Source organism: Euprymna scolopes, chromosome 23 (assembly GCF_053919585.1).
Source record: "Euprymna scolopes isolate OS-2025 chromosome 23, ASM5391958v1, whole genome shotgun sequence".
Lineage (NCBI taxonomy): Eukaryota > Metazoa > Mollusca > Cephalopoda > Sepiida > Sepiolidae > Euprymna > Euprymna scolopes.
The window spans coordinates 57811965-57827494 of NC_136504.1; the positions used below are offsets into that span (position 1 = coordinate 57811965).

At 32.0% G+C, this 15530-nt stretch overlaps 1 protein-coding gene across 3 annotated transcripts in view; it reads left to right on the forward strand.

Moving 5' to 3' along the window:
* Nucleotides 1-15530, forward strand: part of LOC145245923 (mitochondrial coenzyme A transporter SLC25A42-like) — an 87290-nt gene that overhangs the window by 59476 nt on the left and 12284 nt on the right. For all 3 annotated transcript variants that reach the window (XM_080107663.1, XM_080107664.1, XM_080107665.1), the window contains exons 2-4: nucleotides 640-870; nucleotides 4295-4403; nucleotides 14103-14289. In XM_080107663.1, the coding sequence (XP_079963789.1) occupies nucleotides 697-870; nucleotides 4295-4403; nucleotides 14103-14289 (470 nt within the window). In that variant the 5' untranslated portion in view covers nucleotides 640-696. The remainder of the gene's footprint in view (nucleotides 1-639; nucleotides 871-4294; nucleotides 4404-14102; nucleotides 14290-15530) is intronic.

Genomic DNA, 15530 nt, shown 5'->3' on the forward strand with positions numbered 1-15530 from the left:
TAACCAGCTCTGAAGAAGAAATAGACCAAACTTGAAAAACTATTGAAAACCTGATTTTAAGTATCATAATTTTTTTTATCTTGTTTTCAAATATAGGTTTTCAGTTAATTTCTGAAATGAATGTAAGCCAGCAGAATTGTAATGTTTGGGAAGATGTTCTTGGTTAGAAATTTTTTTATCTGAAATAACAATTCATGGACATGGGTTTTGTCTTGGCTAGGCACAGCGGGTGCATCAACTCCAAGATTTAAAGTGTAATGTGGAGGTGAGAAACAGACAATTAAAATCTCTCTCACTCACTCACACACACATTTGAAGAACTCTATAATTGCACATGATAACTTCCCTTTAATTTGTTTCGGTTAGTAAGGGAAATGTCTGAGTATAATGACATATTAGTAAGATTGCAATTTGGGTCTGACTTAGAAAATCCTACAAAATATTCATCTTCAGCTTGTATGTAAAAGATTACTGAAAAATATAAAAATTGCAGTTTTCTACTTAATCATTTAATATAAGTTTGATATAGACTTCATATAATCTTGACATATTTTATTATTAAACTTTTCCTATTTTCTTGCATTCAAAATAATTTCAGGTAATTTTTAAAATTAATATTTTTCTTTTTTCTTTTTGTAGGTTTTGCTGTTTCAGACATTTTCAAATTTTTTCCTGTTATGACCTACACAATTTGACATGAGTGCAAAGGTTACAGAGGCACCAACTGTTGACCTCTTGAACCGTCCTGAGATCCATAGGATGGCCGCATCAATGACTGGAGATAAAGGCCAACCTCGATTACGTGGATCTTCGAATTCTGTAGACGTTGAAGAACCATATCCTCACCAGGAGTTGGTAATCAATAACAAGGTAAAGACACCCCATTCCAGGCATTTTATTTGTGTGTGTGTGTGTGTGTGTGTGTGTGTGTGTGTGTGTGTGTGTGTGTGTGTGTGTGTGTGTGTGTGTGTGTGTGTTTATATATCTCTATTCATAGGATTCCTAAATTAATGAACTAATCATTATGAATTATGGCAATATGGACACATTTTTGTTCTGTAAACTTTACCATTTCAGGAGTAGTTCTCCCATGCCTCCTTCCTCAGAAAACAAATATTTGGATGCATCCCCTCCCTACTTAAATGGTAAAGTTAAATGCTACCTAAAATATAAGATACAAAATATTTAGGAAAGAATTTCCCTACATCAAACTTTGAATATTATGTAATAACCTTTTAACCAGACTAGTGTGTACATTTCAAATGTATGTGTGGGGTAAATTAATGAACATTATGAAATACTTATTCTAGGCAACATGGTTAGTAACATGGGCATGTTGCTTTTTTTTCTTTGTTTTATTTTTTATTTTACTATTTAGAGTGTGCTCAAAAATTATAAAATAATGCTATACATATTGTGTTAGAATGGGCATTTTGGTGATACACACAGTATGTATCTATTTTCTTTGTGTGTATAATTATTCTAGATTAATATTTTTTCGTATGTGAAACAGCCAATGAATTTAGCGAGGTTCATACAAAAATGCTCAATACTGAAGTAGAGCAAGATATACTTTTTATTTATTTTATTTTACATAAGCATCTTCAGGTGATGCTACTTATACAAAATTAAAGTCCGTATGTGTAGCGGCATATAAATACTGATGTAAAATAAAAAGTAATATATGTATAATTTGTTTTTATGCATCTTTATTCCTATATAATTTTATGTTAACATATCACTAAATTGTTCTTAGGAGTAATGTTTTAATAGTATCATACCTATTATTTATTTACTATGAAATAGTAACTGGATTATGTCTATATTTTATGGAAAAATCATAGTTTCCAAGAATTCAGGATTAACAACCAATCTGTGTGGGTGTGTATGTATGTATATATATATATATATATATATATATATATATATATATATATATATATATATATATGAAGTGGGTCTTGGGTTTACTTTTGGCAGTTGTGTAACTCTCACTTGCCTTTATTTTATCCTTTTAGTCCTCACATTGCAGGAGCGATGTTTCTGACAAAGCGGGAAGAAGTGCTGTTTTCTGGGTCAGAATCTATTACATATAATATTTATCATTGGCAAGTTTTTAACCTTGAAGTAGTTTTTTGTTTTTTTTTTTTTCCACAAATTTAGCTCCTTACATTAAGTTGCTTAATGCCTTTTTTGGAATGCTTACCATAAAATGTGTGTGTACGGAGATATATATATATATATATATATATATATATATATATTAGTAGGACAACAAGAGTATGAAATGAAGACACAAAACTATATATTGGTAGCCTAATCTCCGACCGCCCCCTTTATGGTCATACTCCCTATATCATAACAGTAGAAACTTATATATATATTGCCGCATATTACCTTTCAGTTTTACCCCCCCCCCCCAATTAGAAGCAAATTTATAGCCACCATTTGCCGTTTAGGTGGCACCAATCAAAATTACCCATTCCATAGAAAATAGACACCCCACAAACCGTTAAAATGAATTACCACGCAGCAACAATACACCCCCTATTTAGCCATAATACATATACCACTGAATCTCAATACTATTTATTTACTTATTTATTTAGAATTCAATAAAGCTTCCCCGAACATTCTATAATTCCTTTTAATCTCTTTCATCCCTAATGAACTTTACACTAGATGCTGCATCTTCCCCATATACCTATAGTGGTCTTATAAATTAAAGCTAAGCTGGCTATTTATCTGTCAAAGTTGTTCCTTTCTGTCTCATTCTAAACGTGTGTGTGTGTGTGTGTGTATATATATATATATATATATATATATATATATATATATATATATATATATTATATGGAATGTGGGTATGCTATCCCAGTGGATTAAATAAAGGATTTTCTTCAAAATTTTGTGCAGTTTTAGAAGATATACATGAATAAGGTCAGGAATTACATCGGCCGAAACACTGAAAATTACACTCAAAATGACAACATTAGTCTAAATAATCCAAATCCTCATTTAAAAAATGAGGAAACCCAGATTTTCTTAGTTTATAAATTTATTCAAATTGAGAAATTCATACTTGGTATGAATATCATTGTAGCAGACGACATTTGTGTTTTTTTACATTTTTCATAAATTTCTGATCACTGTTTATGTGTAAACAAGAATGATGAATGGATATGATTGTCACATAAGTTAATTTTTTTTTTTTTTTTAAATATGATACTACTAATTTCCTTTTTGATCAATATTATGGAGATTTACAAATGGTTACAAAATGTCTCACATCCTTGATTATCATTTTTTTTTTTTTTTTTTTTTTTTTTTTTTAAATCAATAATGCCGGCATCATAGACTATCTGATTCTAGGTCCGACAATCTATGGTGTTCGCTGTTGGAACTGTGACTGGCTGCTGTTGATAGTGTCAATGTTGGCAATAGATCACCATGTGAGATGCGGTGAATTCATTGGAAGTAGTAGACTTAATCAATCCAGGGTGAATGACACCAAGACAATAATCATGCCAATAATTTTTAAGCATTCAATTTTCTTATTTCATGAATCTCAAAATTTGCAATTTATATCAATTTCATTTTTTAGATTAGCATGTTACGAATCTTTGTGTGTGTGTGTATATATATATATATATATATATATATATACACACACACAGTAATATAATAAACAAATAGCTTAAGATTCGTACACACACAATAATATTGATGCATTAACAATCTGTTTGAGCATAAAACTGACCTTTTTCGATATGATACAAAATAAAGATGTAAAGATCTTTATTGTTTCTTATATTTTTTAAATAAAGAATTTGTCTTAAATGTAGTCAGCGAAAAATCTGATTCTAAAGTTAATCTAATGAAAACAATTTTTATCTCAAATTTGTTTTTTTTTTTTTTTAAAAAAACCTTAACTCTAGATTCAGTTTAGGAAAAAAAAATCCCAAATCTTCTGACTATAGAGTCAGTTTTAAAAATGAAAAAACTAAAAAAAAAAAAAAAAAAAAAAAAATTGGACTTCAGAGTTCATTTGTTCTAAAGGAAAAATATTTAAACCCAACTTCCAAGTCTGTTTGTTAAAGTGAAAATCTACCCACTTTCATCTTGTTATTTTGTTAAAGAGAAAAAAGTGAAATCGGCATGTAAAAAAAACTGACTTTAGAATTGGTTTGGATAAAAAAAAAAACCTTGACATCTCCAAAAATTGCTGATTCTGACTCTAAAGAAATTAGTGTCACTGTACGATTGGTGATAATCTGATCTTTGCTCTTTTCAGATCTCAAATAGAAATAAGATCTTAACGTCTCTGATTGCTGGAGCTCTAGCTGGTTCTGTTGCCAAAACTGCCATTGCCCCACTTGATAGAACAAAAATAAATTTTCAAAGTATGTATCAATCTTTTTCTGCTTTTTCTTTGATGCGCTTCACGTAATGCTGTATAAAAAATGTATCATCAGTGTTAGGTAATACATCATCATCATCATCATCACCCTAGGTGTTAGGTAATACATCATCACAACTGGAAAGCACTAGAATATTGAAAAAAAAAAGATCGACTTGCATCATTTGTACTGGATTAAAATATTGAAAGTCATAGCTGCAGCTTAATGCTCCTTGAATACTTCTAAATATGAATGGGAGAATTGTGATGGAGATGTAGAAACGGTGGTTACCGGGAAACCTCATAGTGTGTTCTGACTTTGTTTGCACAACAAAATTTTTCAAAGTTGCAAAAAAAGGGGGGGGGGCAGCAATATTTAGGCATGGTAATGTGGACCTGGATGAGATTAATATTTGAGTTTCACATTTGTAAGCGAATGCTGAATGAAGATCTTCACCACTCCTTACCAAGACCCAAGAGAACTGCACTACAAAAGCCAAGAAACTCCTTAATAAGGTCATAAACTCAATTGAGCCAGGAATGCTCTGGTTCTTCTTAGAACTAATTAATTGTACAATGTGCAGAACAAAGGATGGCTAGCCTACACGTACAAGTCATAAAGACAAAGTACCTTCAAACTGATGATTACTGATTATGTCTTTAGCAAAAGCCACACAATAATGCCCTACTTTTCCGAAAAGAAACTCTGACTTAATTCAATGGCTATGTTGTCAAGCGCTGAGTGGAGAGGGTGACTACAGTAAAGTTATACCTGTAGCAGTAGGACTCCAGTGTGTCACATCTGTTAAAAACCATAAAATAGCTGTCTGATTCATTAGTTCAAACATCGCCCCCCCCCCTTTTCAACTCGCCTGAATGCAATGCATTATGTTGAGAATATACGGATTATTATGTGTGAGGGCACAGTTGAAAGATACAAATCATAATGCTTGCAGCACTAAGGATGAGTTGATTGCCTGAAACAAATTAGTGTTCAAGCATCATCCAGGTTTAAGTTCCACCTGAAGCTTATGGTAGAGGCTCAGAGTGACTTCTCAGTTGAAAAAGGCATCAACCTTTTTGCTTACAACACCAAGAACAATCCGATTGCCAGGATCAAACCAGTGTTTGTCTTGAGACTGAAGGCAGTATGTCCCAGGTTTGTGTTCAGCTTAGTAGTAGATCAGGATAGTTCCTTTAAATGAGCTGCATTCATGAAAAGATTTGAGATGTGTTTTAAATTTTTAGATTACATCAATTATTGGCCAAGATATGAGGCCTTTGACACTTTCCAAAAAGTGTCAAATTTGTCTCAAACCCTTTGTAGATCAGCAATTAATTGGTTTATGAGGTTGCATATGTTTTCTATTTTTTTTTACTAATCTGAGATTCACTAAGACACATTTAGATAATTTTCTTTTTCATTTCATTTTAGATAATATTTTAGTGTTAAAGATGCCTTTGTCTTCTGCCACAGAAAACTTGGTTTAAGTTGAGCTCTCAGCATCTTCTGATCTGAAATGTCAGAAATGTTGAGTTCTGAGCTATCTAATAAATGTTGAGGGTTGGGGTTAGCTATATCTATATTTCAAGCTGTCTATAAAGTTGGGTTCTGTATCACGCTAACAATGAGATTAAATGGAAAAGTTAAATTTACATAATAGACTAACAGTATATTTTTAATATACTGATAATGCGTATTCGATAGTTAACTATTAGTTTGACAAGAAAGTTCTTGTGGTTTTTAACTTTTAAATTCAGATGAATATATCTAGTTTCAAACAATTTATTGATCGAAATAAGCTCCATCAGAATCAACGCACTTTTGTCAGCATGAAACAAGTGTATTCACGCCCCGACATAAAAATCTGGCATTCTGATGGCGATGAAGTTGCGTATTTGATATCTCTTGGGTTCTTGAAGTAGTTCTCTTGCAGAAAGTTGTTGAGAGGCTTGAAAAAAAGGTAGTTGGTAGGTGAGGTCTGGAGAGTATGGTGGATGAGACAAGTTTCATAGCCCAATTTGTTCAACTTCTGCAGGGTCGGTTTAGCAACGTGCTGTCAACATTTTCGGGGAAGAGAATTGAGCCTTTTCTGTTTTCTAGGTGTCGTTAGTTTCTAATGCATTTCATTGATTTGTTGATAGTACTTCTTCGTCATAATAGTTTCGTCTGCATTCAAAAAAACTAATGGATTAGACTGGTTGTAGACCACCAAACAGTCAGCATGACCTTCTTTTGGTGCAACTCTGGGTTTGGGAAGTTTCGTGGAGCTTCATCAGCAACTGAACTGAACATCGCCAGTTGTTGTAAAGAACCCACTTTTTATTGCAAGTCACAACCAAGTTGAGAAACGAATCATTCTTGCATAAAAGAAGGGAAGATGACACTTCATAAGTGTTTCTTTTGGTTGTCGTGAGGCACTCATTTGTCAAGTTTTTTGCCTTTCCGATTTCTCTCAAGTCATTGGAAATCATCGCAAACGTTATGTTTTATTCAGAAGCAAGTTCTCAAACAGCTCTGTATGTATGTGGATTGGCTTCGACTAATTCTCTTAAATGATCGTTGTCAACATCCAATGGCCGACCACTACACTCATCATCTTCACGGTCACCACAACAAAATTCTTAAACCACCATTGTGCTGTGCGTTTAGTAATGGTTCCTGGGCCAAACACTTTGTTGATATCGCAAGTTGTTTCCGGAACTTTTTGGCCGAGCTTGAATTGAAATAAGAAAATTGTGCGAATTTGCTTTTTCTCCATCTTGTATTCAACGTTCTGAAAAGACAACAATCGTTTTAAAACAATTCTATCTAAACGATTAGATAGAATGAAAAACGCTCTTTAAAAAAGTAAAGGTATTATAACAAAAACTTATTTGAAGGTACATCACATTAAATCAAAATTAAAAATTCCACAAGAAGCTTTTGTCAACCTAATAATTTGCATATTGCTTTGAAAAAGAACACTGATCACTAGTTCAATAATGGTTATAATTTTCCTATTACACAGACACTCTATTTACAAAGATTTTTAAATTGTGAATATTTTGGGTTGGAATTCAGTTCAAAACCACACATTAAAATGATCTTTTAAACACACACACACATATATATACTAGTTGATGTCCTCCTCATTTTCTTTCATCTCCTCATCCTCTTTCTCTCACCTTGTCATCTTTTCATAATCTTTCTCTTGTCGTTCTTATTCTTTTTCTTTCATATCAAAATAAAGTCAGTTAGTCATTTTTTTTTGCATGTTACAGAACTCAAATTTACATGTTAATGCATAAAACTGCACCGTTTGTTAATTTTCACCAGGATTTGACATACCCTGGGGACTTTTGGGACTAAATGGGGGTTGGAATGCAAATGCTGAACTTAGTCATTTTTTTTTTTTTTTATGCCTCGTTCACTGTGCACTCATGGGGGACCATGCATGCTTCAATTGTTATTTATTATATAGTATTTAAACATGAAAGAAGGTTATCAATTTGTAAAAGCCACTTTGTAAACTACAATTTCTAAGGCAGTAATGAAATCTGCTATAAGTATTTTGATGTGATGATTTAGTTTGTATTTGACAAAATTACATTTATAGCTAACAGTTGGCTCAGAAGTGTAGTTCAAGCCATGAATTCTATTAATAAAAAAAATTTTCAGCGCTTTGAAAAATAACTTTTCTACCCACTAGATGAATAATTTAGACTTTTTAGAGATGTGGAATCCTTATGCAAGAATTTTTTTTTTTTTTTTATAGATCAGTGTTATAGTTTATTTGAAGCATTTCTTGTAGTGTATAAATTAATTTTGAAAAGTTGTGTGTGAGCACCAAGATTAAATAAAAGAAATAAATGAAAACGGCAATCAAAAACCTGCGAGATGCCATTGTTGCAATACTAGGAAACAACTTGCCTTTCCGACTGTATGCATCCTAGTACTACCAGATCAGGCTGTTTGAAGGTATGTTGCAAAACAAAACCACCACCAAATTGTTATACTCTGCATTGATATCAACTAGGAGAGTACATCTATGAAGAAATTGGTGCAGCTCTCCTACAGAGTTGAAAAAAATGATATAGTAGACAACAAAAAACTTAACTGTTAAAGCTGATCTAGAATCACAACCTGGTGCCCATATGTCTATGGAGTTACCTGTTGGGCAGCAGGTGGCTAGAGATTATGCAGTCATTGACTTAAAATCGTCAAGCTTAGTCAGGAATGTAGGGATGAGGATGGATGAAGCTGGTTAAACTTACTCTGGATTGAAGTAACCTCTGCACCGATATGCATTCTATAAGTTGCATATATAAATCCTATTGAGTACGGCCACACACATACACACACACACATGGACGAAGATGTGCACTAACCCTAAGTTTCAGGGGCAACATTTGACTTCGTCTAGTCCTGGATCCTCTCAAAATGAGGCACTCATTGGTCACTGGAATTTACCACTCTAATGCCCTGAGTGCACAAATTGTGCCTGACCCTAAATCTGTGTAGCAATACCTCTAACACGCAAGGTAGTTTGTGAACCTACCAGATAGGTTTGTTTGTTGTCTGACGTTATGGTTAAATTCTTGCTTTATAAGTGCTCAGATGTTGGCTTATATGACACTTCTCTCAGCTGCAGTTTGAATGTCAGATATCAGGATAGATCTAGAAAGAAATGAGCTACTCTCAAATTGATAGGCAATCAATAATTAACTAAATATTGGAAATGTTTCTTTTGAATATTTTTTGCTTTGTCTTTCTTCCCTAAGAAATCGATTATCAACTTTCTGTATTCTTTTTGTAATCCCCTCACCTAGTGTCATTCAAACCATCTGTCACTGTGTTATTACATGAAAGGTCTGTGCCACTGATCTGCATTCATAGTCCTCTGGCTCTCATAGCATTCATAGTCTGTCTAGGCTCTGGGAAAGTAAACATGTCGTTTGCGATTTCTCCTCTCTTCAAATTCATTATTGACAAAAACTTTTTAAAAAAAACTTTGTATTAGTTTCTTTTTTAATATAAGACAGGTAACCGATTGGCTGAAAACATTTTCTGATATCTGCTAAGTCTGTTCACTATTGATGTATCGAATTAATATTGAGATTCACTTTCTGATAACTCTGAAAAGGAAAAGTTTATCATTTCCCAGACAATCTAGTATGTTGGACCAAGTGCCAACCAAAACAAAACTACATTTAACGAGTTTTGCTCAAAGCAATTTGGCATTTCTTGGTACCAGAAATAGCATTCCAGATGAATTCAAAGAAAAGTTATTCATTAATATTAAAATATCGTAGATTGTTTGATTTTATTTTTTTATTTTTATTGATTTCTTCTATTTGGCCTTCTAAAATCATTTAATAAAAAAAAAAAAAACTTACATTTCATTTATATACAAGTTTTACTAAATTATGTTGAAAATTAAGTGAGGTGTCACAAGTTAAACTTGATTAAAAAAAAAAAAAAAAAAAAAAAAAATGCTCTTTTTAGGCAAATTTACCAGATCTGTTTGAATTATTTGGACATCCTGATCCCTTGCATTCTTAAAGGGATCTTTGGAGCATGACGTTTGACTGAATTCTGTTTACTTCTCATTTTAAAGAGTTAAATAATAAATAACGGGTAGAAAATGATATCTAGTATATAAAGTAAAGTCAGTTTGTTACCTATTTTTGGACTAGAATATCTTAATAAAAGGTAGATAAAACGTTTTGCAAGACTTGTACGCCAAATATTGGTCTGTATGCTAAAAAAAAATAATTTTCAATTGATCTTAATATTTAATCCTGATCAATATCTTATTTTTTATTATTTTGGAATAAAGGAAGACAAAGGAATATTTACCCTAGTATGCCTGCCATCTATAACACCATTAAAAATTTTAGTAAGGTAACATTTTCGTCTCCGACAGAGTAGGGATTGGACCTGGTAATTCACTCCTGTTTGTTTGAATTTTTCTCAATAACCACACCTTGGATTATTTTTAAAGCTTGCACAAACATTAGTCATGGTGAAAGTAAATTTCTGCTAAACCAGATTAAAAGGGGGTAAAATTGCTCCAAAAGCGTTCGTTTGTTTGCACTTTTCTCCTGATCCACGCTTTTGATTTTTAAAAAATATTTTGTACAAATATTAATCATGATGAAAGTAAATTTTTCTCTTGTGGAGGGTGACCCCACATGCTTGGCTTGTTCAATATACGCCATTTTATTTGCTATTACTCTCCCTCGTCATTTGACCTTCATTTGACTCTAGGGAGTGAGAGGAGAAAGAAAGGAAAAGAGAACGGATGTGTTTTATGCATTTAAATGTTAAAATTTCGTACTTGCTGCTGTAGACATGACATGCTTAGACAGAGGTGGCTAGTTCACGTACCGATTGACTATCCAGTTATAGATAGGTTTTCATGACTTGCATAAGTTTGCTTTTTTGGTGTCTGTTCAGACGTCTGTTCACCTTAAAACAGCCATGATTTGTTGGAAGCAACAATTTTACAGTTTGATGCCCTTTCTAACATTAACCCCTTTGAAGGGACAAATATTTTGTTAAAACACGATCTTGCCATAGTTCGCTGTTAACTGGGACATTGTGATTGTCTAGTGTCAAAAAATATGATTAGCCACACTTTTGTTGGACACTACAAAAACTATTGCTACTCATGGGAATAAGAGGATTTTTCAAGAGTTTTACTCCTCTTGATCCGCCGTCGTATTTGTATGTCCACACATATTAACAGCCATTTTTATTATGTAACATTTAATTTTTGCACAACATTTAAAATAAAATCGATATAAATACTATTAAATATTTAAGTATTAATAAAAATACTATTAAAATTTTTTTTAAATATTAAAAATAAAATCGAAATACATTGTTCTAAAATTACATATTATTGTGGATACAAGAGTTACGTCCCTTTATCACAAAATTAACTCCGGTAGTTGAAGGTGTGATTCTTCTCCATACACACGGGTGGTTACTCATTATGGAAAGCCTGTTGCAAACTGCAACTGCAAAATGCATCACATGCGTGTTAGGTGCATGGAGATAAAAAAAAATTGCTTTGTCGTTCAGTTTTCCTGCTTAGAAATCAGTATATTTCCACATTGTTATCTTTAATAACTGATCTATATATGATTTGCTTTTAACAACCCTGCTATCTCTGAAAAAAAAGTTGTATTTCTTTTAATAATGATCGCTATTTTAAAAATAACAACCCAGCAAAAATTGGTAATCATGACTGGAAATTTTTTTTTTGTTTTTAACTTGTCTTTTGACGACAGCTCTACCTATAGGAAGTAGACATTCTATTTATTTATAGTTCCAACTAATTTATGTTTGAATCAAGCTTTTGTTTTGAGTAGATCGTGTGTAGAGATTTTCAATCATCTCATAATATTCTTCATCATTTAACTGCCAATCTATGCATCTCATTAACCCTTAATATATTCTATTAAAAAATTTTTCTTCAAAATCTTTGGATTCGGCATTAAATAACCCGAAGAGGGTTGCTATGCCGTAAAACAAAAACAACCAACCAACCATTAATCCTTATCCTGGATTTTTTTTTTTTAAACCTTAATAATAATAATTAATAACTTGTTAAATAAAACGTTTGTTAAAATTTCTCTTGTAATTCTCTTTTAAGATTTCCCAACACTTTTCTCCTTCCTCATCATCTTTTAATATATTTTGAATTTAGCACATTTTAGTTTCAATCTGCCTCATGGGACCATTCAACATTTACACACAATGAGATATATGAATGCCAAGCCCTGTTATACAGATATTCCGTTTCCCTCTCCTTCTTAAAAAATAAAAATACCACTTGGAAACTTGAATAAAATTCCAAATCCATCTATATTTTATGCAAATAAGTTTCACTCATGAATATCCAACAGTCTTTGTTTACTCACTGATAAACCTACTTTGATGCAACATGCAAAATCGTTAATAACTCTGACACACTTCTCTCTTGTTATTGGCTTGATTTTGGTTGTGTCATTCCTCTACCTAATACCCCACCTTGTTAAACGCTTGGCATTATAAGGTAAGGATCAAGGGTAAGTGGAGTGATCTTGGTGTAATAGCTAATGAAAAGGAAGCCTTTAAGTCATCCTTGACTATGATTGACTACTTTCTCTCTTTTTTTTTTTTCTTTTTTTTTTTTTTTCTACCACTATCTAATGTAAAAGATTATTCCCACCCTCTCTCTGAAAAGATGACACCCATGGAATCCTGAATAAAATTAATTCTTTCTGCAATCTATTTTGGTACAAGTAAACTTCACCACATGCTTAGCTTGTCCACCAAGTTTCAGTCATAAATGTTCAACAGTCTTCGGTTTTATAGACATTCAGTGATAAGAGCACATGGTTATGACGTGCAAAATTGTGAATAACTTTGCTACGCTTTTAACATTGCACTGATTCTAACTGTAATGATCTCTGTCAGTTTAAGAATAATTTAGGAATTGTTTTCATAGATGTTCAAGATGAATCTGTCTCATTAAGGTATAGTAAGTGTGAAAGCCTTTCAAATTAACATTGTTGATAATGATATTGTAACATTTCTTTCAGATATTAAAAAAATAAATAAAAAAAACTTGATCAGCAGGTTAATAAAAATACTCGCAACACCCTGGTCCCAGCATTGCCTAGATAAAATAGAAGAAAATGATTTAACCTTTCTTTAAACACCCCAAGCCTAAGTCCATGTTGTAGAAAAACATCTATATATTAATACCATTTTACCTTTAACATACGTACGCGTGTCACAATTTCCAGATTATAAATTATTCAATCAGGAGATTCTATTTACTAAAAAGGAAGATAGAAGTTGATAACATACTACAAACATTAAATTATTATATAGATACGCTAATTTAATGTTTGTAGTATGTTATCACCTATCTTAATAAATAGGATCTCCCGATCACCAAAGATGCAATGTAAAAAAAAAAAATAAATAAAATAAAAGAAAAATGTCGCTTTTGGGTCATACATGAAACTAAAATATACCTTATTGGACTTCTGGCTAGGATCCATGTGTAGTATCTGTTCTGTCTAAAGATGGTATAATATCGTGGGGTTTCCGTTCAAGCTGGTTGTCCATACAACGGAGATAAACCATAATAATCATGTATATTCTGTAACTACATTAGCCAGATTACTTAGATAAATACTTTTACAGTTTTAACAAAAGGGTTACAATAATTCTGCGAGGTCTCCATTCACACTGAATGTCCACAGAATGCCCAGCAGTATATTATGAATGATGCCATTGTGGAATTTTCACAGGTCCCACTAATCTTTATGAATACAATTTTATCGCAAAGTGTCATAAAGCAAATTAGTATCAACATAATTTCTTTTAAAGCAACTACACTCGAGATATTTCTCAAAAACATTTTACTTTATCTATTTGCAACAAGAAATTAATCTACATAATAAAATAAAGTCAGCTTTTTGCTGTAAGTAAATAATCACTTGTAAATTGTGTTAACGCAAATAGATCACAAATTTTCCAAAGTGGATGATAATAAAGTAGAATATAGTTTGTAGTCGTATCTTTGTAGTCTTTGGCTTTCAAGTGGATACCCAGACGGACAACAATCTTTTTATATAAAAGACGGTCAAAACAAATAACTTTGTATTTTTTTTAATCCTGTGTTTTTTATATTTTGTTTCTTTGTCTTCTTTCTAGCAAGTAACACTCCATTCTCTTTCCGACAAGCATTGCGATTTCTTTATCGCTGCTTCAAACATGAAGGCGTCCTTAGTCTTTGGCGGGGAAATACTGCAACTATGGCTCGGATTGTACCTTACGCCTCCATGCAGTATGCTGCACACGAACAGTACAAACAATTGCTCAACACAGATAAATCGAAAGTGTAAGTGTGTAACTTGTTTTTATGCTAACTTAAAACTCAACATTAACGTGGTACGTTTATGTTTGGTTTCTTTTTTTTTTCTTTTTTTTTTTTCTTTTTTTTCTTTTTTTTTCTTTTTCTTTTTTTTCTTTCTTTTTCTTTCTTTTTCTTTCTTTTTCTTTCTTTTTCTTTCTTTTTCTTTTTTTCTTTCTTTTTCTTTTTTTTCTTTTCTTTTTTTTCTTTCTTTTTCTTTCTTTTTCTTTTTTTTCTTTCTTTTTCTTTCTTTCTTTTTCTTTTTTTTCTTTCTTTTTCTTTCTTTTTCTTTTTTTTTTTTTTTTTCTTTTTTTTTCTTTTTTTTTTTTTTCTTTTTTTTTTTTTTCTTTTTTTTCTGGTTTGCGTTGGTTCTTATCTAGAATCTGACCCAACTTCGCATTGGCATCTTCCGAGTAAGTAAGCAACCAACCAAAAAAAAAAAAGAAAAGAAACTGACGCGAAAACTGCCAGAAATCATAACTTCAAAACACTGAGGACAAAACTATAAAAAAAAAAAAGTTATAAGCGTAATTATATATATAAAAAAAAAAATTTTTTTCCAAGAAAAGTATTCAAATCTTTTTCCTTTTTACATCAAAATGTTTCTGTTGAAAATTGCTTTTACTAAATCATTAGGGAGTTGGTCCTTTTCTTACTTTATACAATGTGCTATAATTTATTTTTTTAGTTAAAAAAAAAAAAAAAAAAAAAATATCTGTTGCAGTAACTTTCACAATTTAATTGAAATTTGTCTGCTGGCAATTGGTTAATTGCAAAAAAAAACAGCCGGAAGATGCTGACATGAAGTTGGGTTAGGTTCTGGATAAGTACTGTAATATTTTCTGTTATCTCGTTTGAATAAGACACAACACAAATACTAATTTGAAGGATTATTTTATTTTCTGTTAACACTGCGAACATGGTAAGATGACATGAGTATAGCAGTCATCAAAACACGTGTGTACTGGACGTCGACTCTGTGAACTCTGCCTCGTTCTCGTTGAAAAGGCACCAGCGTGCTCTTATTTGGATGGTAGCAGCAGGCTGGTAGGGGAAGAGTCAGTAAGCAGGGTTATTAGGTGTAAGGAAGGGTTAAGGAGTGACTTACACTGTAGGGAAGAGGAAGGTTTAATATAGTGCTGAAGATGATGGTAGTAGTGGTTTTGGTTTTGTGACCTAAATCTTTGGTCAGTACAGTACTTTTGCTTTTTGATAAAGCTTTGGTATTT